The sequence below is a fragment of the Vicugna pacos genome, chromosome 22 (assembly GCF_048564905.1).
Source record: "Vicugna pacos chromosome 22, VicPac4, whole genome shotgun sequence".
Lineage (NCBI taxonomy): Eukaryota > Metazoa > Chordata > Mammalia > Artiodactyla > Camelidae > Vicugna > Vicugna pacos.
In genome coordinates, this window is record NC_133008.1 from 27,145,415 (window position 1) to 27,171,598 (window position 26,184).

The window sequence follows — 26,184 nt, forward strand, 5'->3', positions numbered from 1 at the left end:
CTGATGTGTTTCTCTTGCGTTCAGGGCAAGTATTTTGAGATCCAATTCAGCCGCGGCGGGGAGCCTGATGGGGGCAAGATCTCCAACTTCCTGCTGGAGAAATCCCGCGTGGTCATGCAGAATGAGAATGAGAGGAACTTCCACATCTACTACCAGGTGCAAGGAAAGGGGCCATGGGGCTAGGCCGAGGGAGCCCCACCTGGAGCCCAGGGGAAGACCGTGGGAGGGTCAGTGTTCGGGAGCCAGTGATGGAGAGGACCAGGGGATGACGTGGGCTCTGCCAGTCCAGCACCACATCCATGAGCATCCTTCGCCCTCCAGCTGCTGGAAGGGGCCTCTCAGGAGCAGCGGCAAAACCTGGGGCTCATGACCCCTGACTACTATTACTACCTCAACCAATCAGACACCTACAAGGTGGACGGCACCGATGACCGGAGTGACTTCAGTGAGACCCTGGTGAGCGTCCACTGCCCCTCCAGCCTCTTGTGTTACAAATCAAGAAACCAGGACCAGAGAGGGGCAGGGATTTGCCCAAGGTCACACAGCGAGCTGAATGGGTGAAAGAGACAGGATAGGGGCTCAGGGGCCCTGACTCCCTGGGTCTGTGCTGGAGCCCCAGGAATCTAACCCAGAGGCGAGGGCGTGGTCGGGACTAGGGGTACAGGCTCTGTCCCTGTTGTGCCCGCAGAGTGCCATGCAGGTCATCGGGATCCCACCCAACGTCCAGCAGCTGGTTCTGCAGCTCGTGGCAGGGATCTTGCACTTGGGGAACATCAGCTTCTGCGAAGATGGGAATTATGCCCGGGTGGAGAGTACAGACCGTGAGTGCGGGGGCTGTGGGGGGCAGGGTGGAGGCGTGTGTGTGAACAGCGTCCTCCTAGGGTGGCTCCTGGAGGGTGAGGACCCATGAGGACAATGTTGGTGTCACTGGGCAAGATCGGGAGAGACCGGAGTGCCCACACAGGGCCCAGGAACCCGACTGGCTAACCCTTTCCTCCCTCCCCGCCTCCCCCTGCCAGTCCTGGCCTTCCCTGCCTACCTCCTGGGCATCGACAGTGTGCGGCTGCAGGAGAAGCTGATCAGCCGCAAGATGGACAGCCGCTGGGGCGGGCGCAGCGAGTCCATTGATGTGACCCTAAACGTGGAGCAGGCAGCCTACACGAGGGATGCCCTGGCCAAGGGGCTCTATGCCCGTCTCTTTGACTTCCTCGTGGAGGCAAGTGGGGCTGGGGAGTGGGAGGGGGCTCTGGGGCAGTCTTGATTATCAAGACCTCACCAATGCCCAGCGTGGGGGGCTTCAAGCAGGGCAGGAGGTGATCAGGTGGGAGGTTTAGGGGCCTTCTGGGGCCCAGGAAGGAGGGGGCTGCTGGAGGCTCCAGGCCTGGACTGAGATGGGGGCTGTAGGGGTGGATATGTGTGGGAGCATCTGAGAGCCACGTGGGGAGGCTGTCAGGAGGACAAAGTGATGGACTAGGTGGGGGTGGAGGAGAACAGGACGTGTCAAGGTCGAGAAAGAAGCCGACAGTAACCAACATGCCACAGCACTTAGCACATGCTGGCTATGGTTCTGTTTTACCTGCATCGATTTATATAATTCTTAGGGGGAAAAAAAGAGCTCTGTAAGAGAGTTACTATTATAAACCCATTTTAAAGATGAGAAAAATAGAGGTGCAGCATGGTTAAGGGGCAGAGACAGCTCCCAAAGCAGGAAGCCAGATGTCCTAACCCCTCAAATGATATACCGACTGATGGGGCTGGGGGACTGCATAGAGGTGCAGAAGGCAGGAGAGACACTGCTGGGAGGGGTCACAGCCTTAGAATGTGGCCAAGAGCATTTCAAGAGAGTGGTAGGCCGCGCGGACCTGACCCGGTGCCCACTCACCTAGTGTCCTCACCGCATCGCAGGCCATCAACCGAGCCATGCAGAAGCCCCAGGAGGAGTACAGTATCGGCGTGCTTGACATCTATGGCTTTGAGATCTTCCAGGTACGGCCCTGAGATCTTCCCCACACCCACACTGGGGTAGCCCGGTGGCCCCAGAGCCTCCAGCATCAGCCCCCTGAAGGCAGCCCTCTCTTCTTCTCCTTTGGCAGAAAAACGGCTTTGAGCAGTTCTGCATCAACTTCGTTAACGAGAAACTGCAGCAGATCTTTATTGAACTCACCCTGAAGGCTGAACAGGTGGGCAGGGGGCAGCCAAGTGGCCAGGGGCAGAGGACACGGGGGACGGGGCAGGACCATGAAGGTTGCCAAGCAACCAGGGGACACCCCAGCCCCACACGGGCACCTCTCTGCTGACATGTCCAAGCTCCATCGTGAGATTTTCTTCAGAAGAGGTTTTCTGCCTCTAAAGCTTTGATGAGGGCTGGGAACTAGCCTCTTTGTTCACACTTTCAACGATTATTTATTGAGCACCTGCTGTATACTGGGCACTGTTTGCAGTGCTGGGGAGACAAAAATCCCTGCTGTTTTCATTTGACCCGTCCCCGCAGAAGCAGAGCCTGAGGCAAGGATTCAGGGCAAATACCAAGAGATGATTGAGGACATGAGAGAGTGATTCAAAAAAAGATTTTTAAAAAGTACGATGTGTTCATGAGAAGGTTACACTTCAGGCAACTGGAGTTCAATTCTGAGGCCCCTGGGGGAAGCTTCCCACCTGCCCCAGGCAGGGCAGTGGGCCTTGTTATTGGAGACAGTCCCAAGTGATGAGACGGGGGCGGAGGTACATGGGAGGACTCCTGTCACATCTCCTTCACCCATCCTTGTGAAGCTCACATTCTAGAAATGCAGGCACCTTGGCCCAGACACCCACCCCCATCTCTGTCCCCTTTGCCACCCCCAGGAGGAGTATGTACAGGAGGGCATCCGCTGGACCCCTATCCAGTACTTCAACAATAAGATCGTCTGTGATCTCATCGAAAACAAGCTGGTGAGGGTTGGCCAGATTTGAGGGTTCTCATTGGGCCCCCAAACTGGGCCTGGGAGAGCTGGGAGAGCCAGGGGCAGTTCCGACCCCCACAGGCCCTGCTCACCCCACTCTCCCCCTTGAACAGATGGAGCATGACTGACTCATCCCATCAGCCATCTCACCTCTTCCCTCTACCCACCTGCTCACCTTTCACTTATTCACTCAGCAAACATTGACCCAGGCAGGCTGCTAAGGGATGGAGGCGTCAAAGTTGCCAGGTCCCCCACCAGGCCATCCCAGTTTGGGGAGGGGAAGAGGCATGGATCCCTTATGAGGTTCCCACCCCATCTTGCACCAGCGAGCTCCCACAGCACCCTGCACACACCTGGTGACCCCCCCGCCAACACCTTTAGCCCTTCTATTTGGAAGCCCTATCTCCTCCACGCCCGCCCACCCCGCTCAGTGAGCGGGACGGGGGCAGGGCCAGGCCAGGCTGAGCCCCGCCCCTACTGCGCCCGCAGAACCCCCCGGGCATCATGAGCGTCCTGGACGATGTGTGCGCCACCATGCACGCCACGGGCGGCGGCGCCGACCAGACGCTGCTGCAGAAGCTGCAGGCTGCCGTGGGCACCCACGAGCACTTCAACGGCTGGAGCGGCGGCTTCGTCATCCACCACTACGCGGGCAAGGTGTGCCGCCGCGCTGGGGGCCCCCCAACCCCCGCCCGCGACGCCTCCTCCCAGACACTGGGGGAGGGGGGTCTCCAGCTGCAGCCTCCCAACCTCCCAACGGAGGGAGTTCGTGAGACCCCCAGCCAGGGCTGCAGCCCTTCCCTGGCTGGCCAGAAACATGGATCCCCCCACAATGACCCCCAGGAGCTGGCTTCCCTCCTACCCTACACCGTGGTCCTTCAGCCAGGGCTGCAAAACCCACTGGACCCTGACCCTGTCCTGTTAGCAGGGACAGCGCCCCCTTTCAGAACACAAACTCCCTCCCTCGGACCCCCCAAACCCCGATGTGAGCTGGAAGCCCCACTATCCTCCTGATCCAGGACACAGCCCCATGCCTTCTGACCGCAGCTTGGGGCCCTGTGGCCCATGCTGAAAGCCACTTGCTCCATAGTGGGCCAGGGCCCCCTATAGACAGACCCCCTACCCAAGGCTTTAGAAATCCATGGGCCTCTGGCCATGGTCCTCCTCCCCAGTTTAGGAATGCATGACTCTCCCACTGACCTTCACGTGGGCAGCAAACAGCCCCAGGGGTCCCCTGGTTCTGCTGCAGCCCACCAGTCCCTCAAAGGGGCTGGCATTCCCGTGCCTCTGAGCCAGGGGGTAGCGCCGACCTAGACCATGCAGAGCCCCCACCTTGGATGACAGACGTGGCTGAAGCCACCCCAGCCGGTCCCCAAGCAGGGCTAGAACCCTCTTGACACAGCCCCACAATCCACCACAACACACAGACACTCAATGTGACCTTTGCTTCCAAATTAAGTAGCAGACCCCCAGGCCCCCCAGTCTGGACTGTTACCCACCCCCCTTCCTTCACCTCCAACAGACTCCAACCTCAACTTGGATCCCCAGGCCCCTGCTGGCCCCAACTCCCTATTCTGAACCATAGACACCCCCAGCCCTCTCACCCCAGAGCAGGCCCCCACAGGCCACTCACCCCCAGCCTTAGCACCTCACTCCCCCACGCCACCTTCCTCCAGGTCTCTTACGATGTCAGCGGCTTCTGCGAGAGGAACCGGGATGTTCTGTTCTCTGACCTCATTGAGCTGATGCAGACCAGTGAGCAGTGAGTGGTCCCGGGCCTGAGGGCCTCCGGGCAACACCCCATGGGGAGGGGGGAGGCCCAGGGACCACCCCCATCTTACCCAGAGCTCCCATCACACCATGGACTTTGTGGGGACAGTGACTAGTTCTGATTAAACAGTAGCTGTACTTGGTACGGGAGGTTTCTGGCCAGGACAGTGCTTCTAGTGACTCATTCTGATCCCGAGGTCCAAGGGGAGAAGCAAGAAAACCCCTCGGAGCAGTTCCTGATGGCCCTTCCTGCATCCCTCTCTGCAAATCCAAGCATCCATGTGGGCGTGGATAGCTGCCATTTTTACTCAGTGAAAACACATCACACTGTGGATTATTCTGTATTAACATTCTTGACAGCCTACTCTGAAAAAAAATGGGACTTTGTTCTGCAGTCAATTCCCATTCCTACAAGCTGTTCAATTATAAATTTTCTCATAAGCACATTTAAAAAGTAAAAAGTTGTGGGGAGGGGAGAGGGTACAGCTCAGTGGTAGAGCACATGCTTAGCATGCACAGTGGTCCTGGGTTCCACCCCCAGTACCTCCATTAAATAAAAAGTAAACACTACCCCACTGCACACACACACACAAAGTGTGAAAAAAAAAAAAGGGTGAAGAGTTGAACAGGTGAAATTTTTCAAATATTTTCTTTAATTCCATGTACCCGAAGTATCATTTCAACACACAATCAATATTTTAAAATTATTACTGAAATGGTTACATTCTTTTTTTCCATACTGCATCCTCTTGAAAATCCAGTGCATTTTAATGAGTGTATTTTAATGCTCACAGCACATCTCCATTTGGACAGGTCACGTGTCAAGGGCCTGGGGAACCATCCGTGACCCGTGGCCACCATATTGGAAAGCACAGTGCTAGAGCTGTGTTTCTCAAAGTGGGGTCCCTGGACCAGCAGGAACAGCATCACCTGGGGTTTTGTTAGAAATTATTGGACCCCAGCCCAGACCTGTGAATGAGATCTCAAGGGGTGGGGCCCAGTCATCTGTGTTTCAACAAGCCCTCCTGGTGATTTTGGTCCCCACTAAAGGCTAAGAACCAGTTGGACAAGTATGAAGATAAACTAAGTTGGTAAGGGGTAGACAGTGGGGAAGGGGTAATTCATTCTCTCTTTTTTTTTTTTTTTTTTGCTTTCTTTTAATTGTGATAAAATACACATTAAAATTCTCCCTTTTTACCTACTTTAAAGTGTACAACTCAGTAGCATTAAGCACGTTCACAATGCTGTACAACAATCACCACGACCTGGTTTCAGCCCTTTTTCATCACCCCAAATGGATACTTCACACCTCTGAAGCAGTCCACTCATTCTGTGTTATAGGGGTCAGGGAAGATCTTGTTGAGGAGATGAGGCAGGGAGTCTTCAAGGTACCAATGTTACCAAACTGAACTCAGGCCCACTCAACTGACACATAGCAAAGCCAATCCCCTGCCACTGGGTTTTGGTGAAGGCAAGTACAGCGTTTATTGCAGGTGCTAAGCAAGGAGAACGGACAGCTCGTGCTCAAAAGACCCAGACTCCCCAGTGGCTTTCAGGGAAGAGTTTTTAAAGACAGTGTGAGGGAGAGGGTCACTTGTGCACAAGTTTCTGATTGATTGACGGTGAGATAACAGGGTGATGTTGCAGGAATCTCAGTGATCAACCTTCTGGTTCCAGCTAGTCTGGGGTCCACGTGCTGGTGGTCAGCACACAGTTAACTTGTTCTACCTGGTGGAGGTTTTAGTATCTGCAAAACACCTCAAGGATACGGCTCAGGATATTATCTATAGCTCTTGAGGAGGAACTGAAGGTCCTTAACTTTGTTTTATGGCTGAACTATTATTATGTCTTTGCCTGGCATGTCAGTTTCACCGAAGTGTATTCCCTGTTGATGGACACTTGTGGACTTTGGCATGTCCCCAACTATGCTTATCACAGACAGGGCTGCAGCTAGCATCCTCCTCTGTATTTCTTTGAACCCACATGTCAGCCTGTGCATGAAGGCTCATCTCTTCAAGGGGACCTGCCCATATTGTCCAAGATGCTGCATCACTTAGTTTAAGCTCATTCTATTTTACTTGCTACCCAAGTCATGCAGGGCCATGGAGGAAGAAGTAACAACAGTATAAGTAAATCAAGGAACCCAAAGGACAAGACCAACCCTCTGATTCTCAGCATCACACCCCCCAACATTCAGGGAGACCCATACTGTACAGCATGTCCTTTGGGCCCCAAGCACCTAGGCAGCCAACCTCTGAGAGAGGGTACCCCAGACCCAGCTACATCTCTGACCCATCCTACCCCATGCCCAGGGCTTTCCTCCGGATGCTCTTTCCTGAGAAGCTGGATGCAGACAAGAAAGGCCGTCCCAGCACCGCCGGCTCCAAGATCAAGGTGAGCATGTGGTGGGGGGACCTGGGTCTGTTTCTCTCATTTTAAAGTCTGTCTCTCCCCCACCCCGGGTCCTCAGCCCCTCTCTCTGGTACCCTCCATCCAGCAGGGGGCTTCCTCCAGCTCTGGGGTGAGGGGGTTTGGACCAGCTTCCTTTTTTTTTTTTCTTTTTTACTTTAAGTATAGTCATTTTACAATGTTGTGTTAATTTCTGGTGTACAGCATAATAGTTCAGTCATACATGTACATACATAGATTCATTTTCATATTTGGACCAAATTCCTTGATGTCCTCCTAACGCTTGAAATCCAGAAGTGAACTATCATCCTAATATTTTTTTTTGGCCTTTTAGTCATTTGCCACTTCAAAAACAAGCTGTGGTAAAATATACATAATATAAAATTTACCACTTTATTCAGTTTTAAGTGGCATTAAGTTCAGTGGCATTAAGTACATTCAAATTTGTACAACCATTCGCACCCTCCATCTCCAGAACTTTCTCATCTTCCCAAACAGAAACTCTGTCCCCAAGAAACACTCACTCCCCATCCCCTCCCCCAGCCCCTGGTCCCTACCATCCTACTTTCTGTCTCTAGGAATCTGACTCCTTTAGGGACCTCAGAGGCGTGGAATCAGACAGATTTGTCCTTTTGTGACTGGTTTATTTCTCTAAGCATCATGTCTTCAAAATTCAAGCACATGTCAGAATTGCCTTCCTTTTTAAGGCTGAATCACATTCCATTGTGTGGATGGACCACATTTTGTTCATCCATCATCTGTTGATGGGCCCTTGGGCTGCTTCCACCTTTTGGCTATTGTGAATAGTGCCACTATGAACATGGGTGTCCCATCTTAACAATATTTTAATAACCATCTGTTGGGCACTCATCCATGCTGGCAACAAACATGAGACACTTGACGTATGTGAGACAAGGCCCACCTGGCAAATGGGAGGCCAAGGCTCAGAGAGGCGCAGTCATGGCCCAGATCACACAGCAGAGCCGCAATCCATGCCGCAGTCTCTCCTGCCGCTAAGACCAGCCCTCCCACCTGGAGTGATTTTCTTTCTAGTCTCCCCTGAGGGACTAAAATGCACAACCCAAGGCTGGCCTCTCAGGCATACACACTTGACTCTCTACTTCCAAAGTCCCTGTGCCCCAGAGGACAGACAGAAATGTTCCTGGCTATGTGCACTCCTGTGTGCTCAGTTACTCCATCAACAAACGTTTGCTGAGCATTTACTATCTGCTCACTGCAGACCTGTGAGCTCCTGGTCTGGGGCTTGAGGGCCAGGTAGAAGCACAGCATCAACGCCATGTGTCTGTTATGTGCTAACAGAGCCACATGTAGACCAGGACCACCTAAGCCGGTGGTCTAGCCGGTGCCGCCCCGCCCCCACCCACCCAGTGTGTCTCTGTCTCTTGGGTCTGTATTCAGGGTGGGAGGAGGGCAGGGCCAGATGGTCCCATCTGTGACCCCCCCACCCCTGCCTTTTTCTGCCCTTCAGAAACAAGCTAATGATCTGGTGTCCACACTTAAGAGGTGCACGCCCCACTACATCCGATGCATCAAACCCAACGAGACCAAGAGGCCCCGTGACTGGGAGGAGAGCAGGTGACCCCCAACCTGGTCTCACTACCCACGGGGCCAGTCCACACCGTCCATCCTCCAGACTGACCCTCCCTCTGCAACCCTCCCAGGGCCACGTGACCCATGGAAAGGCTCACCCAGGCTGACCCCACAACCAGTGCAAAGCCCCTCAGGGCCCCAGGGCTACACCTAGCACTGACCAGGACCTCCAGGGAGGACCCCAGACTGACTGTAGGATGCCCCAGGGACTATCACAGTCCCCCTCATTCCCCAGACCCCAGGAAACACCCACAGAAGCGACCCTAGAACTGACCATAGAACAAACACAGATGCCTCCCCCGAACCCAGGCCCCCACCACACAGAACTAACCCCCAAGTGGACTCCTGAGACCAGGACTGAACCCCCCTCCCTAGATCCCAGAACTTACCCCTAAACTGCTCCCAGCATGAATCCAGACCCCACCCCCAACTCTTGGGACTGGTGAGCCGCCCCCCACCGCGGGACTCAGGCTGCCCTCCCTCCAGGGTCAAGCACCAGGTGGAGTACCTGGGCCTGAAAGAGAACATCAGGGTGCGCCGGGCCGGCTTCGCCTACCGCCGCCAGTTCTCCAAGTTCCTGCAGAGGTGAGGCGCCCCCGCCGCACACCCCCCCACCCCACCCCCCCACCACCCGGGAGCCGCGCAAACCCTCCCTCACCCTCCGCCTGCAGGTACGCCATTCTGACCCCGGAGACGTGGCCGCACTGGCGTGGGGACGAGCGCCAGGGGGTCCAGCACTTGCTGCGGGCGGTCAACATGGAGCCAGACCAGTACCAGATGGGGAGCACCAAGGTCTTCATCAAGAACCCTGAGTCGGTAAGTGCGTGGCAGAGAGAGACAGACACCAGCTGCGTTCCCCTGCATGGTCCTGCCTTTCAGCCCCCTGTGGGCACATTTCCTCGCCCCTCCAAGCCTCAATCTTCCTATCTGGAAAGTGGGGAGAGTCATGGCCACCCTGCAGGATCAAAGGGTGCATTAGACAAAACAGGAAGTCCACAGCACAGAGCCTAGCATGTAGTAGGTGCTCCAAAAAAAAATTAAATTAGAGGGGAGAGTAATAGCTCAGTAGTAGAGTGCATAGTTAGCATGCACAAGGTCCTGGGTTCAATCCCCAGTGCCACCATTTAAAAAAAAAGAAACAAAGAAAAGAAAAAATAACTAAATTAGCTGGGCGGTCCTTGGTGGCCAGCAAGCAGGTGGAGAACCACCTGGCCACCTGCAGTGATGCCCAATGTCTTTTTGTTCTTTCCTGTCTTCTTTCTTTCCTCCATCCCTTTCTTCTTTTTACCATCTTCATTTCGTCCTTCGCCTTCCTCCTATCCTGTTTTCTCTCTCCCCTTTTCTTCTTTCAACCCTTCATTCATGAACACACTCAGTCCCTGAGCCCAAGACTCAGGTCAAAGTGGCAGTTTTCTTATTCCAAGACCTGCCTGTGGCCCTACATCAAAGACAAATCTCATTACACATCTTCCCAACACAGGGATAATCTCTCCGGCACTGTCATCAGCTCTCAGCCTTGTATCAAAAGGCTGGAGGTACCACCAACTTCATGCTGCCTCTGTCTTTAGAGGGAAAAGCAAACAAACAAAGAAACTATGACAAACAGGCTCTGGGGATCTAGCGTACAGCGGTGATTACAGTTAACAATACTGGGTTACATACCTAACAGGTGCCAAGAGAGTAGATCTTCAGTGTTCGCACCACGAGAAAGAAATGGTAATTATGTGATGGGATAGAGGGGTTAGCTAACCTACAGTGGTAATCATTTTGCAACATATACGTGGCAAAGTATACGTGTATCCTGTACACTTGAAAGTTACACAATATAATATGTCAGTGATGTCAATAAAGCTGGGAGGTGGGGGACTTTTTTTTAAAAGTAACAATGACAATAACAACAAAAAAAATAATAAGGCAAGGAAATCCCCCCGCGGGACTGTCTGGCCACCTGCCTCTCTACGAGGACTGGAAAACAGACAGGACATGGCCATTTCCAGTAGCTGTGCTGCTTCAAGGGGATCTTAGGTTCCCCAGCCAGGACCAAGCTGGAACACCGGGGAAAGGTGTGCTGGGGGCGTGGGCCAGGCCCAGCCAGGTGCCCCACCACCTGCATAATCACAGCATCTGCTCTACAGCACCCCAGGGACTTTATGAAGACAACCAGGAGATTGTCACATGAGTCCCTTGATGTTACTGTAACTTACAGGTACTCGTCCTCTCGCCAAACAAACACGTAACACAGGTGGGTAGAGACTAGCAATTTCATAGCTACAGAAATAGTCTCTGTCTTGGGAGATCTGGATTCTTCATCCCTCGAGCTCGCCTGCATCTTTCTCCCAGAGTTTTTCCCTACAGATGTGCTTTACTCCAAGAAATCGAGACAGACTAGAATTGCCTTCAAAGTAGATACTGTTAGTGACAGAAACTCAGCACAAACAGAAATTGTCCACGGCAAAAACTGCCCTGGAACAATTTAAGTGGTAACAGATTAAGAAAGAAAGGAGAAAGGGAGGGGAAGATGAAAAAAAAAAAAAGGAGAATGGGAGAGAGGGAGAGAGAGAAAGGGAATCCATCTTGCTGGTTACAGATTACAATATCTGACTCTGAAAGAAAAAGATAAAAGTTCACATTAAAGAGAGGGGAAGGTATAGCTCAGTGGTAGAGTGCATGCTTAGCATGCACGAGGCCCTTAGCAAGTATGAGGTCCTGGGTTCAATCCCCAGTATGTCCATTTAAAATAAGTAAACCTAATTATCTCCCTCTGCAAAACAACAACAAAAAATTTTTAAGTTGATGCTGGAAAAAAAAAAAGACCAAAAAAAGCTATCAATGGCTAAGACTATCGAAGATAAAAGCAAATTTTGACCAAAATGGGAGTCTGCAGATTTTGGGGTAGGGAAGGTGGGTGAGCTGGCACTAATGATATTCACAAAGGTAAAAGCTTGGTGGGAAATTTTTGTAAGTGGGGGAAAAAAAAAGACTGAAAATTTGCACAGGAAAAAAAAAGAATGCTGAGAACAGTTTTAGCAAAATGAAAACAGTAAAAACATGGAGACAGTTTAACTGTGCACTATCAAAAATGGATCAAAACAATGAAACCACCCTAATGAGTTGGAGCCTCTCTCCACTAAAAATGCATTTATGTTAGCTGTGGATTGTGTTCCTTGTGGACTCAAAATACCTTGACGGTTTTACACACCAATTGGCCTTCACTGCCCACCATCCCAGGTGTGTTAGATTCCCAGGGCTGCTGTGACAAAGTACCACAAAGTGGACGGCTTAACCCAACAGAAATTTATCTTCTCACATTTCTGGAGGCTGGAAATCCAAAGGTGTCAGCAGGGCTGTGCTCCCTCTGAAGATTCCAGGGAAGAATTCTTTGCCTCTCCCTAATTTCTGGTGGTTGCCAGCCATCCTTGGCGTTGCTTGGTGTACAGATGTTACCACCTCTTACACCCTTGGTGGATAGTCTCTGCCTTGTCATCACGTGGTTTTCTCCTCTGTGTGTCTAGATCCAACTTTCCCTCTTCTTATCAGGACATCAGTCATATTGGATTTAGGGCTCACCCTACTCCAGTATAACCTCATGGACACCAGATCACATCTGCAAAGACTCTCTTTCCAGATAAGGTCACATTCCCAGGTTCCCGCTGTGTGGACATGACTTTTGAAAGAACAGTATTCAACCCAGCATACCAGGCCAGTCTCAGATTTGGGGCAGGTGTCATCCACTGTGAGCACACCCAACACCTGCCCTCTGAAGCAGGAGATGCATTTAAAACTCTGGAGACAGGAAGATTCACCTCCCAAATGGAAAAGAAATCCTTTTTGCTGGGCAGAAGAAATAACAAGGTTGGCGGACACCTGCCTTGGTGGACTGGCTCACCCCTAGTTCTGCACGGCTGCTCTCCCTTGATCCACACCCGCAGTACCCTCAGCAAACCACACCGAGCACTTCCGTGCCCTCCAGACACCCTATTAGGCATTACTGGAACATGCTCTGCACACAGACCCACCAACCCACAGAGTCTGAGAAACGGTCTGAGAAACAAAAGAATATGTAAATGCCACTCAGTTCCCTGAAACCTGTGAACACTGCAATGCTGTTTTTAATTCCTGGTGAGAAGACTCCCTACTTTTTATGAACAGTTATAAACACTGACAACTTTAAAAATCCTCCAACATATATATTTTTTAAAGTATGTTTGTACCAAGTGTCTGCAGGATTCCTCTAGTCCTTGCAAGGAAGCCTGGGGTTTCTGGGAGAAATCAGTCACCTCGGTGGGCAAAGCGGCAGCCGAGCTTTCAGCAGTGATGTGATATCTGTGTATTTGAGAAATCCCTCTGGGAAAAGTACTAATTGTTTTTCTAAATAGAACCTGATTTTATTTGCAGTAATTTTCCCATCTTCACTGATTGACAATGCTGTCCCTTTCATCACTAAACTTCTGCTTGAATTATGATGTTTCCCTGCCACCTACCCTGGTCCAGCTGGTCGTTCTATTTTTTGACCATCACTCTATTGTTTTTTTTACAGTAGATTTGTAATATTTTCATACACCAGTGAGTTCCTTTCCCTGATGTCGTCACTTGTTATTATTCCAAATGACTTGCTCTAATATAGTTTATTCTCTAAGTCCCCTGTGGGTGGAGACTCTTAAATCTCAAAAGCCTTTACTCTGCTTTCTGCAAAAGCTTCCCTCCCTGAGCTGCCATGTATGGTTGTGCAGGTTGTGGACTGCACAACCGCACAGTAGCTGGTCACATCACAGTCCTATACAAGAGATTTTCATATTACAGTCCCATGTTGGTTTTCCAAAAGGCACATTGGTTCCCATTTCTAACATCTGAAACTGAAGGGTACCCCACATGGATGGTAATGGCATTGCTTAATCAGTGGGAGAAACTGTGATGTTATACCATTTCTGACAAGACAACACAGCTAGTAAGTGGCAGAGTTGGGATCTGAACCCAGCAGGACAAACCCACAGTTATAATTTAATCCAGAAGCTTGTGCCCTATATGGGGAGGGACCCCTGGGTCGAGTCATTTGGAGGAAGAAAAAGAAATTTTGACCATCGTGTAAGAGCACGTGTGCAGGCGTCTGTCAGCAAGAGCACATGGGAGGGGTGGGCTCGGGAAAGACTGGAGACTGTGGCCCCTGGGGAAACACCTGGACCCTTTGCCCCTCCTTCTCGCCCAGCTCTTCCTTCTGGAGGAGATGCGAGAGCGCAAGTTTGACGGCTTTGCCCGCACCATCCAGAAGGCCTGGCGGCGCCACGTGGCAGTCCGGAAGTACCAGGAGATGCGGGAGGAAGGTGAGAGGCTGCAGGTGGGAGGCTCGCGGTGAGGGTGGGTGGGCCTCGAGGAACCAGGCCATGACCTCTGGCCAACCCTCCCCACCACTGCCCTGTGTCCCCACAGCTTCCAACATCCTGCTGAACAAGAAGGAGCGGAGACGGAACAGCATCAATAGGAACTTCGTTGGCGACTACCTGGGGCTGGAGGAGCGGCCAGAGCTGCGTCAGTTCCTGGGCAAGAGGGAGCGCGTGGACTTTGCTGACTCAGTCAACAAGTATGACCGCCGCTTCAAGGTGAGGCTCTAGCAGGTGGCCACATCCGGGACCCTGGCCCCAGCCTGACACCCCCACCAGAGGTACACCTCACCTGGCCCAGACACACCTGCCTACGGGTATACTCTCAACTAATGTAGATACAGCTGTCCATCACATAGGTCCTTACGTAGCCCAGATACACCTGTCCATCAGATACAGCGTCACCTGGCTAGACACTTCTGTCCACAATTACATACTCAGCTTGTTCAGGAGCCCTGACCTCAGGGCCACCCTTATTTATCTGAGACACATCTATCCATTAAAGACTCCCTCACCAAGTCTAGATAGACCTGTCCATTAGACACATAGTCAGCTGGCTCAGATACACCTGGGCACAGGTACACTCTCACCTGGCCTGAGTCCAGCAGGTATACCTTCACCTATCCTGTGTCTGTTCACTGCCCAAACACCCACTTCTAGCCAGTATACCCTCATTTAACCTTCTGTTTCTTATATCAAGTAACCACTCATCTACCTTCACATGAAGGGACCCTCACCTGACCTGTCCTTCACCTGACCTGCCAGCATCACCCCTCTGCCTGGGGTTGCTCTCCTGCAGACAGGCTGCCCATGCCCAGGGCTCCTGCCATCAGCCTCTCTGGTCTTGCATCCTCATAGCCCATCAAGAGGGACTTGATCCTGACACCCAAGTGTGTGTATGTGATCGGGCGGGAGAAGGTGAAGAAGGGACCTGAGAAGGGCCAGGTGCGTGAGGTCCTGAAGAAGAAGCTGGAGATCCAGGCCCTGCGGGGAGTTTCCCTCAGGTGAGGGCCTCACTTGCCCTGCAGTCACCCCTCAGCAGCCCCCTTCATCCTCAGCCACTGTCTTGTTACCCCACCTATAACCCTGAACGTCCTACCTGCTGGTACACCTGTAACCTTCTCTTGGCCCTAAGTACCACTTTCACCTGCCCCTGCACTCATGATCCTTATTTGCCAACAGCACCTGTCCCCTCACCTGACCCTTCTCTATTACCACCTTCCTCAGCTCCTTGCCATCTCTCCCGTTTTCCCCCACCTGTCACCCTTCACTTGCCCCTTACCTGACCCTCCCCTGTGGCATCTCACATGTCAGCCTTTCCGCCAGCCTCACCTGTCCCTCTCACCCACCTTTCCTCCACCCCTCTCCCAGCACGCGGCAGGACGACTTCTTCATCCTCCAAGAAGACGCGGCCGATAGCTTCCTAGAAAGCGTCTTCAAGACCGAGTTCGTCAGCCTCCTGTGCAAGCGCTTTGAGGAGGTGGTGCGGAGGCCCCTGCCCCTCACCTTCAGCGACACGTACGACCCCCAGCTCTCTTCCCATCCTCGGGCTGGGCATGGCACAGCACACCCTCTCCCACCTCACGGACCAGACGAAATGCGCCTGTGCCCCGCCCCCTCCCATCCCTGCTCGGCAAGGATGGGATCCAGAGGTGACCCCCGATTGGGGGCGTGGGGATCCCCTCAGCCTCCTCCTCTCCTCACAGACTACAGTTCCGGGTGAAGAAGGAGGGCTGGGGCGGAGGTAGCACCCGCAGCGTCACTTTCTCCCGTGGCTCCGGCGACGCAGCGGTGCTCAAGGCTAGTGGCCGGGCCCTCGTGGTCAGCGTAGGTGATGGACTGCCCAAAAGCTCCAGTGAGTCTGCGCAGAACCGGGGGGCAGAACCAAACAGGCGGTGGGGAAAAGGCGGGCTCTGTAGAGGGCGGGGCCAGCGGTGGGGACCAATCAAAGTTGTGGGGGCGGAGCCAGTGAGGCTGGCCAAGAGAGGGTGAGGGCCATGGAGGGGTGAATCTAGAGAGACAAAGTGCGGACGCACGATGAAGAGGGCTGGGCTAGCGAGGTGACCAATGAGGGGGCGAGAAATATGGAGGGGGTGGCCAGGGAGCCAACCTGTGAGCCTGTTAATGAATAGGGAGAGCTCTGGAGTGGGTGGGCCTAGGGAGCCACTGAGAGGTGGGTCCTGGAGGGGCGGGGCCAATCACTGGGCGGAACCAGTGTTCCAGTAACTAAGCGGGCGGTCTTGATGGGAGGGCCAGTGAGCCTGGGGGCGGCACCCGTAGTGGAGCCGCAGAGTGGACTGGACTTGTGAGCGGGGCGAAGAACCTAGTCTGGTCACCACTCAAATCCCTATATCCTTTCCCCTTCCCTTTCAGAGCCTACACGGAAGGGAATGGCCCAGGGAAGACCTCGAAGGTCGGCCCCTACGCGGGCAGCTCCCGGGCCTCCCCGAGGTGAAGAGACGCTCCCCACTAAATGTCTTCCTTGCCTCTTGTGGACTCCAAGGCCTAAGCCAGATCCTCTCATCGAGATTTAATAGGCAGAGTTGACCACTCTCTTCTTTTATGTCCAGAACTCTCCATAGCTCCCCTTCTGACATAGAATAAAGGCTAAGTTTAGTTGGTATTCAAAGCCCTCCAGAATCTGACCCCAGCTAACCACTGACCTCTTCTCTCCTCCCATCTTCCACTCCTGTCATGCAAGCTACATCTTCCTTTGCCAACTTAGCAAATCCGTTTTTAGCTCCAGGGCTTTGCTTGGGCTGTTTGCTCTGCCTATCTCCCAAATTTCTACTCCACTTGAGCTCCTATTCATCCTCCAAGACCCACTCACAAAAGCCCACCTACGGAAGAGGGTGGGGGAAAATCTTACCCCTGCAGAGCCTCCCTCTAGGCCTCCTAACCCCGGGGTCTCTCCCTCCAGGCCAGTGCTTGCCATCCTGGGTTGAGAGTAGCTGCTTCTCAGACAGGGAACTTGGAGCCAAGTCTTCCCCAAATCCTCCTAACATCACCCTGACAAATGCCCCTATTCTTGCTCTCATCGCAGGCCTGGACCGCAACGGGGTGCCTCCCTCTGCCAGACGGGGCCACCTGCCTCTAGAGATCACATCCGGAGGGAGCTCCCAGCGGCCACCACGGGGCCCTCCATCCTCAGCCCTGGGGGCCGGCAGACGCCCACGGGCACGGCCCCCCTCAGAGCACAACACAGAATTCCTCAATGTGCCTGACCAGGGCGTGGCTGGGTAGGTGGTGTGAGAGGACAGCCCCAGGAGCTGGAGGAGTGTCTGGGGCTGTGACGAGTGCCCCCTTGTGCCCACAGCATGCAGAGGAAGCGCAGCGTGGGGCAGCGACCTGTGCCCGGCGTAGGCCGACCCAAGCCCCAGCCACGGACACAAGGCCCGAGGTGCCGGGCACTGTACCAGTACGTGGGGCAAGATGTGGACGAGCTGAGCTTCAACGTGAATGAGGTCATCGAGATCCTCATGGAAGGTATGTGTGTCAGGGCAGAAATGGGAGGAGTCAGAACCCTGACACAGCCAGGGAGCCCTCCATTACCACACGCCCTTCCCAAGAAGAGGGGTGACCGGCTAGCTCCCAGCCACTGCCAGAGATATCCTCTTCCGGGCCAGTAGTTGCACAGGCAAAAGGCCTTGGGTCTGGAGGTCACCTCCTAAGCCGCTCTGGGAGCCGGGCCTCGCTGCCTCACCCAGTACCCCAGCCTCCTTTTTCTCATCTGTCAAGCACAGGACTGAGAGCAGAACATACCTTGTGAGTAGGAAGTGGGCCGTGTCTGGGTGGCCCAGTTTACTTCCTGTCTTAGCCCCTGGGTGGCCGGGGAGAGGGGCCTGGGACTCAACAGCGCCCTCTGCAGGTGGGCGGGGGAGCCCCGTAGGGGTCATTCCTGGGCCCACCACAGGGATTATGGGAAGGGACCTCTAGGAAGAGATGGCTGAGGGAAGAGCATCAGTGAATAGTCTAGAAAATGACAGAGAGTGAGCCAGGAGCAATGAAAACCCACATGTTGCTCCCTCCCTTCCTGCCATCTCTCTTCAGCCTCTGCCTTAGGCCAGGCCAGTGGAGACACAGAGCCAGCTTTGAAGGCTTTCTCCAGGGCAGGCTGGGTGCTGTCTCACTCTGTTTTCTCTCCCGCAGATTCCTCGGGCTGGTGGAAAGGCCGGCTGCACGGCCAGGAGGGCCTCTTCCCAGGAAACTATGTGGAGAAGATCTGAGCTGGATGGGGCTCAGATCTGCCTGCCCTCCCGCTATCTGCCAGGCCCTGCAATGGGGTCTCGCTTGCCTTGGCTATGCTGGCCAGAGGTCCAGTCCTGGGGCCTCCAGCGCAGCCTAGCCCACACCCTGGGTCTAGGGGTCACCACTGTAGCCACCCACAGGGCCCTGGCCACCCAATCCTCTGTCATACCCATCTCCTCCTGTGCCAAACAGGGCAAAGAGCAGAACCTACCTCCCAGCTGCCTTGTGAACACAAAATGAGTTGTGTCCAGTAGGCAAATTGCCAGGCACAGTCAGGGGGACCTTGACAAGTGTGACTTCCCTCCTTCTCTCATCACGGAGGCAATAAATATTTGCCGGGTGAAAACATGAATTAACTGAGTGCCAACAAGGACTACCTCCTCACAGCCCTGTGAGGTAGGAGCCTTGAATGTCCCATTTTACAGATGGAAAAATGGACCCGGAGAGCTTTAGTCACTCACCTGAGATTCTACAGAGCCAAGCCTTAAGCTCATTTATCCTCCTGTCCCTCACAAAGCTTGAGTTTGTCTCACCTGCCAGGTTCCAGAAGCTGCATGCCAGCTTTCCTGCAGAAAATGTTCCAGTGGGTCCCGTCAGCTTTGAATCTATACCTCCAAAACCCATCTGGGAACCAACTGGACCCCATGGAAGGAGGCAGGTCCCACATGGCCTCCCACAATCCACTTGGGCCACCCCTGGACCCTGTCCCTCACCCTCTGTTTGTATGGAGCCAGATTGGTGGGGTCAGAGAAGGGACAGGGGCTGGACCAGGGGAGGGGGAGGCAGAGAGATTGTGGGGTTTTCTGGAGGAGCCAAGAAGGATGCAAAGGGTCAGTCCCACCAGATCTTGATGGCAAATACCACCCACTGTGATGGGAGGACTTCAGGCAGGGGACTGGAGGATGGGAGATGCGGTATCAAAGAAAGACTGGTCTGCAGAATCTTCTGCAGGATCTGCACCTTGTCTCTTCTGCACCTACTTTGGGAAGCTGAGTGTGGCTGGAAAAAAAATAAAATCCCAATTTTGCAACTGGGTCTCAGCAGCCTTTTAATTAGCCAGTCATTCTACAAAAGCATTTAACCAGTCCCTTGAATGTGCTTGGTTCCCTCCATCTCTGATTTTCGTCCCTCCACTGCCCAACCACCACTGAGCATTGCTCTCTGAAAGACTTAAGATTCGAGGACAGACTGGGCAAGGACTGTGGGAGCCACAACCTCATCAGCTGGGCATTTCCTGGTGCTACAGGGGGATGAGGGCCTCTGTCTCCCTTCTCTACCCTAGAACTCACCATGCAGGCTGCCCCCCACTCCTGGTACTTTGGGGTACAGCCCTGTGGCCCCACCGGCATGGCTGCACCCTATTTGCAAGAAATAGGGCCTTTCCGGCAGGACAAATGGCTGAGATTCGGGCGGGGCACTGGGGATGAAGAAGGGAGTGGGTTTGACATATTCTACAGCATCTTCAGACTGCAAACCTCAGTCACCTTGGCCCCACCCACTAGGCAACATCCTGTTGACTCTTTTACAAAATTTCTTAAGTCCAGGCCCTCCTCTCCCTTTCTTGGTTCCCTGTCCTTTCTGAGACCTCACCCCACCCTTCCCCAGGTTGCACCAGCCTCCCCTACACACACACACACACACACACACGCGCGCGCGCGCGCGCGCGCGCCTCCACCTCGCATCAAAATGATATGGGTTTTTTAATTAATGAGTTCTTAACCATATTAATGATAATCAAAAGAGAACAGTTTTTCAATTCCAGCAGCCCTTAAGTGTGAAAAATCTGTCTTCCCCTCACTCAAAAATTCCTGTCCCCCTCCCCAGTATGTTAATGTCTCCTTCTAACGGTAAACTTTGCATATAAAAGCAGGCTGGTACATAGATAGAGATACATTGCATATAACGTCTATGCTTGCTGAGAACTTAACACCTCTTGAATGGTTAAATAATCTTTTATAGAGATCTGAGGTCAAAGATCCACTTTACAGTCCCCACAATAATCCGCCCTCCAAACAAACACCGGTGATCAGATGGTGTACCTCCTCCTGCCAAAAATTGAGTGGCTAGAATAGAGACCACACTTCTCTCTTTCCACGGTTCCCAAGGCCCCTGCATAAGCTTCCTTGCACCATGTTCACTTTCTGACCTCCTCACCCTGCCTCCACTCTGCTCCAGTAATGTGCTGATCATCTCACTGTTTCTTGAAAAAGACAAGCTGTCCCTCTCCAACTCAGGCCACTTGCACCAGCTATTCACTCTTCCCAGAGCACTCTGGCCACCTGAACTTCCATTGGCTCACTCCTTCCTGATCATCAGGCCACAGCTCAGAAGTCACTCACAGACTCACAGAGAAACTTCCCTGACCAATCACCATCACATCCTTCTGTTTGTCTGTTTGTTTTCCTTTGTAACACTTAATATAACATAAGATCGTTTTCTGCATTTGTCGATTCACTGTTCGCTTCCCCATTTTAAAATTGAGCGGCTCCTCAGGGAGTGGATGTCTGTCCTGTTCATCGCGAGGTCCCCAGCGCCTAGCACACAGTAAGCATTCAAGGATCGTAGGCCGAATAGGTGACTCATTGCATGCTGGTACACCCAGTGTTCTCTGTCCATCCTCCTGGAAACACACACACACACACACACACACCTTTCCATCCTGTTCTGTTTGTCCAGAGGACGGACAGGTAGCTTGCTTCCTGCCCTTGGCTATCTCAACTGACCCATTCCAATTTCAGAACTAAGCGCATTGGGAATTTTGGCAATTTCCAATTTCGCTTCAAAGAGGCGGCTCGCTCAGCAAGGCCTCTTTAAAAAACAAAACTGTTACCCCCCTTTCCAGGTAGGGTGACAGGACGGGAGGGAATGAAGATGCTCACTTTGCAGACGAGGACACAGAGGCCCAGGAAGATTTTAATCGCAGACTTGTGCGCATAGACTCTGTTAAAAGTGCACCCCGAAGACTGCCTTTGGCTTGCAAGTCCGCACCTGCGAAGGCACTGCAGTCCAGGAGCATCCCGGCTCTCACGCCCCGCCCCTTCGCGGAGCACCGTACGCAGGCCCCGCCCCAGTTCTCGCGAGATCTGGAAGGCGAAAAATGGCGCCGACGTGAGCGCGAGCCCCCGGCCGTCAAAGGAATTGCCGCAGCCTTAGTTGGAGCCGCTGGAACCGCGGGAACAAGAGGCCGAACGGGCCCGAGGATGGTGAGCGCGGCGCCGGGGGCGCGGACGCGGCGAACCAGCGGGGACTGGCGGGAAGCGGCCCTGTAGCGCACACAGCCTCTGGCCGACCCCGCCCCCACATCCGGGCCCTCGCTCGCCGCTGGCTGTCACTCGAGGAGCACCCTACCCCCTACTTCCGGTCCTGGCTTCGACTGGGCCACGCCCACAGGGCTCGGGCACCGCCCACCTGATCTTTATACAGCCAGGCCCCCAGCACCTCCAGTTCGCCTGCCCAGCTCGAGCCCGGCGGGTAGATAATCTCCGTCCTCCAACAACCCACTTGGCCACTTCTGGCCCCTCCAGCATCTTCCTAGCTGCGCCCCTGCTCAAAGCCCCGCCTTTACCCCGCCTACTGAGCCACGCCCTTGCCTGGTAGGGGGCCTCCCACCTTTCCAAGTTAGGACCGAAGGCGCGCTTCTTTCATATGGGTAATTCCTGGAAAAGTACCTCCTATATTTGCGACACCTCCCAGCTCCCTCCCAGAGGATGGGGACACAGGAGGTGGGAGTTCAATCCATCCTCACTCCCTTCTTTCCATTGATGGTGACTCCTTAGGATGGGGGCTGACTGGGTGATATCTCTGGGTCATTTGCTGCTTCAGGAATGTCCAGTGGTCTTGGTGGGGTGGAGGGGTTTCCATGGCTGGCCCCGGCAGGCCCTGGGCCCAAAGGGTTTCTCCCTACCTTTTTCCTTCCACCAGGAGGAGAAACCCTTGGGGCCCAGCCCGAACATGCCGGCCACTGCAGAGCCCAGCTCCAGTGAGACCGACAAGGAGGTGGTATCCCCAGTTGTGGCTGCTGTAGCCACCTCCTCTTCCATGGGGGAGGAGCCAGGCTCAGACCGGGCAGCCACACCCCCGGTGTGGGAACGTGGAGGGCCTGGAGGGACCCAGCAGGGTGCCTCTCCAGCCCCAGACAGTGGCCATCCTGGCTCTGGACCCAGCCTTGGCCTGACCAGCACAGTCTCCGGGACCAGCGAAGACCTGCGGCCTCCCAGACGACGCCCACCACCAGGTGACCTGTGATGGGGCCTTCTGGGGGAGCACAGGCCCTGGAACAATAGAAGTGAAGAATATAGAGTATCTCCAAACTTGGGACCCATCTAGAGGGAATCACCACTTACTGAGCACCAAATGTATGCCAGGCTGTGGTTACAGTGAAGAACCAGGCCAACTCTGCCCCTACCCTCTGGTGGGGGAGGCAGAGGGTAAAGGCCCCAGTAGGAAACCATAGGGTAATTCCAGCCCCATATATGTCTCTCTGGGGCAGAGTCCTGGACAGTATGGATGGAGAAGGGACAGTGACCCCCCCCTTCTGTGAATCCTGCAGGGAAGCAGATACCCTGTTCCAGCCCTGGCTGCTGCCTCAGTTTCCCCAGCGTTCGAGACCTGGCACAGCATCTGCGTACCCACTGCCCACCTACACAGTCCCTGGAAGGTAGGGCCAGGGTAGGTGGTCAGGGTGGGAGGCAGGTTAGAGTGGGAGGCAGGCAGAGCCTCCAGGCCAGTCTTTGCCACCCCCTCCACTCCTCTGTCCTTCATCCCTGCTCTGCCAGGCAAACTCTTCCGCTGTTCGGCCCTGAGCTGCACCGAGACTTTCCCCAGCATGCAGGAACTGGTGGCACACGGCAAGCTGCACTACAAACCCAATCGCTACTTCAAGTGAGACCCCGTCCACCCCGCCCTCTGCTGGTGCTTGGTAACCAGACTCCAGGCAGCTCCCCCCACCACTGATTTTACAGTCACTATCTGGGGTCCGGGCTTTTCTCCCTAGTCAAGGGGGTTGGGTCTGGGAGTGGGCGTGACCTAGGGCAAGCCTTGCCCTTAGCTGCCCGGAAGAGAGACTGGTTGCTAGAGCAAGTTCCGGGGACCCGGAGGGCAGGGCTTGGAAAGGGGAGGGGCATACATGGCGTGGCTCCGTTAAGTCCCTGTGTCTTGCAAGATTAAAAACTGACCACCTAAGTCAGAATTAAGGCTTCCTTCCTCATCTTCCCGGGTCTGCGACCAGGAGGGGTCCGGAATGGTTGCGACCACAGTAGGGGGGCGTTTAGGGCAAGCTCCTCCCACGCATGTGGGGAATCTGTTATTTGGACCCAGGCACCCTTACCACCCTCGAGCAGCGGCTACCCAGGTTACAATGGATAGGCCCCTTCCTTGCACCCTAGGAGACCCAGCCTAGCCCTGTGCTGCCCCCAGGTGCGAGAACTGCCTTCTGCGCTTCCGCACTCACCGCTCGCTCTTCAAACATCTGCATGTTTGCGCTGAGCATGCGCAGAGCCCAGCCCCACCGCCACCCCCCGCCCTCGACAAGGAGCCACCGGCGCCCGATCGCCCACCGGAGTCCGACCCTGCGTCGGCGCCGGGCCTGTCGTTTCCGCTGCTCGAGCCGTTCACGACTCCTGCTCCTGCCCCCACCGGGCCCTTCCTGCCCTACTTGAACCCCGCGTCCTTTGGCCTAAGCCCCCCACGCCTGCGCCCCTTCCTGGCCGCCGCTCCCGTGCCGCCCGCCTCCAGCGCTGCGGTCTGGAAAAAGAGCCACGGTGAGTGTGGGAGCAGGGCCGCCTGAAGAGTGGGCGGGGCTCAGTCTGACTTATGACCTTGACCCGCCTATTTACCGCAGGTGCAGGCGGCAGCCCGCGAAGACCCCAGGGCGGCTCCGACGCGCCTTCAGGTGCGTTCAGGTGACCACCAGGGAGGGTGGAGGGGATTTCTTTCCTGCGCCCTGCGGGGCCCAGAGGATGCGGGGAGGCAGCAGTGCCCACTCCCTTCCCAGGTGGCCAGAAATGTCACCCCCGAAATACAGGATTTTGCCTTAAAAGTTACTGGCCCCTGCTCCTTCATCTGCGCCGGCGTTTCCGTGAAAAACTCGCGCCCGGTTCCCGAGTCCCTCCCCTATGGTGGTTCAGGGGATGGGAAAGGGGAACGCGGATAAGTCATGTTTAGTGCCCTCCAATACAGGGGGAAATCAGCCAGGCCAGACCCTCGGCGTCCGCGAGCTGATGGGGAGGCGGGGAAAGGTCTGACCGCCCTCGCGCACGTCCACCGTCCTCGGGGGTGGATGGGTCCTCAGGGCTGAGGTCCGGGACTGACGGGATCCCGCCTGCCCGCAGGGCACGCGGCCCCGAGCCGCATCGTGTGGGAGCACACGCGCGGCCGCTACTCGTGCATGCAGTGCGCCTTCTCCACGGCCTCGCGGCCCGCCATGACACTACACCTGGAGGACCACCGCCCCATCGCCCCCTCGACCCCGGCGCCCGGGCAGCCGCGCCCCGACGCGCCGGCGGGTAAGGCCCGGGAGCGCGCCGGCGGGGAGGGCAGGGGCCCAGAGGCGAGGGGCGGGGCCGAGGCTCAGGCGCCCCCTCCTCTGCCCCACCCAGACCTCGTCCCGCTGGCACCCCAGATGTCGCAGCTGCTGTCAGAGGGGGAGTGTCCGGTTTTCTCGCCGCTCTGAACCCAGCCGCGTTGGTGGGGGTGGGATGTGGGGTGTGGGTAGTTTTGTAATTTTAGGGGGGTCTCAGATGGTCGGAGTGGGGTACACAATAAAGGAGGCAGATGAGCCAGCCGGTGCTGTGTCTGCGTCCCTCGCCCCTCCAGTGCACAGTGAGAAGGCCAATCTGGCACTCCTGGGGCGCTCCCACTGGGGGAGGGGAAAGGCCTCCCTCACAGCCCACCAGTGTCCCACGCACATCCCCTGTCACCTGAATGCTAGAACAGCTGTAGGTGGCCCTTTGTCCTGTCCCACCACTTTCAGAAGCTAGATAAGATGGAAGTTTTCCTGGTTTATTTAAAAAGCCCCAGGAGTTGGGAGCTGGCCCTGTTGGAGCACACTGCTCCCCTATCCTGAGGCCAGTGCTGACCCTCAAGGAGGTGACAGGGTGGGAGGCAGTCCTAGCAGTGGAAGGGCAGTGCCAGGGCCCCCAGGGCTGGGCACTCCGTGGCAGGCTGGTGTTCAGGCTGCATCGTCATCCTCCTATCTGACCTCTGGACTCTGTCTTCGGCTGCCCACTTCCCCTTCTCCCCCTGCCCCAGCTCTGAGGAGGAGGGTGGGTCAAGGCCAGCCGTGGAGAGCCTGGGACCCTCCCGCCTCACCTTTCCCCCATATACATCCTCTTCCTTTCCTTTGTGGGAAGTCAAACTTGGGCCAGGGTTCAAAATCTGGTGCCACACTGCTGTCACCAGAACCTGTGGGTCAGCCCAGCTGGGTACGGAAATTATTGGCAGCCACACTTCAGAGTTGGGTTTTACCTCCTGCATCTTGCTCCTCTCCAGCCCTGTGGTCCCCTAGCCCAGGCCTCTAACCTCTCCCCTGCCCAGAGCACCAGAGGCAACCCCTCCTGCCTTCCCTCCCAGCCTGAACGCCCCTGGAAACAGGGGTCTCCTCTGATTGTGCCCCTCCCCTGCCCAGTACCCTTCAATAGCTCCCCATAGCTCTCTGGATGAAGATCCTATTGTCCTAGTAGCCCGCAAGGCCCCATCTTAAACCTCTGTACCTCCTCCTAGGGCCATACTCACCACTTCCCTCTCTCCATCCGGTGAGCAAAAACCCCAGGACCAGGTCCCCAGCCCCACAGAACCCTGTTTCACTCCTTACCTCCAGTCCAGCTTCTGAGTCC

At 55.0% G+C, this 26,184-nt stretch overlaps 2 protein-coding genes across 2 annotated transcripts in view; both read left to right on the top strand.

Moving 5' to 3' along the window:
- MYO1F (myosin IF) overlaps positions 1-19,375 on the top strand; it is a 31,887-nt gene extending 12,512 nt beyond the window's left edge. The window contains exons 7-28 of the mRNA XM_006206315.4: positions 25-156; positions 322-456; positions 689-821; positions 1,020-1,216; positions 1,906-1,986; positions 2,094-2,180; positions 2,842-2,928; positions 3,429-3,596; positions 4,616-4,701; positions 7,022-7,103; positions 8,608-8,714; positions 9,216-9,314; positions 9,401-9,545; positions 13,933-14,047; positions 14,154-14,323; positions 14,963-15,108; positions 15,476-15,622; positions 15,811-15,959; positions 16,478-16,555; positions 17,148-17,343; positions 17,421-17,590; positions 18,254-19,375. Coding sequence (XP_006206377.2) covers positions 25-156; positions 322-456; positions 689-821; positions 1,020-1,216; positions 1,906-1,986; positions 2,094-2,180; positions 2,842-2,928; positions 3,429-3,596; positions 4,616-4,701; positions 7,022-7,103; positions 8,608-8,714; positions 9,216-9,314; positions 9,401-9,545; positions 13,933-14,047; positions 14,154-14,323; positions 14,963-15,108; positions 15,476-15,622; positions 15,811-15,959; positions 16,478-16,555; positions 17,148-17,343; positions 17,421-17,590; positions 18,254-18,330 — 2,787 coding nt within the window. The 3' untranslated portion in view covers positions 18,331-19,375. The remainder of the gene's footprint in view (positions 1-24; positions 157-321; positions 457-688; positions 822-1,019; positions 1,217-1,905; positions 1,987-2,093; positions 2,181-2,841; positions 2,929-3,428; positions 3,597-4,615; positions 4,702-7,021; positions 7,104-8,607; positions 8,715-9,215; positions 9,315-9,400; positions 9,546-13,932; positions 14,048-14,153; positions 14,324-14,962; positions 15,109-15,475; positions 15,623-15,810; positions 15,960-16,477; positions 16,556-17,147; positions 17,344-17,420; positions 17,591-18,253) is intronic.
- Positions 19,376-21,434: 2,059 nt separating this feature from the next.
- Positions 21,435-25,134, top strand: ZNF414 (zinc finger protein 414). Its single transcript, XM_072947775.1, has 8 exons — positions 21,435-21,555; positions 22,274-22,586; positions 22,902-23,009; positions 23,128-23,233; positions 23,768-24,111; positions 24,192-24,242; positions 24,682-24,855; positions 24,949-25,134. Exons 1-8 carry the CDS (start codon positions 21,553-21,555, stop codon positions 25,020-25,022), a joined length of 1,173 nt encoding a protein of 390 aa, XP_072803876.1. The 5' UTR covers positions 21,435-21,552; the 3' UTR covers positions 25,023-25,134.
- The last annotated feature ends 1,050 nt before the right edge of the window (positions 25,135-26,184 follow it).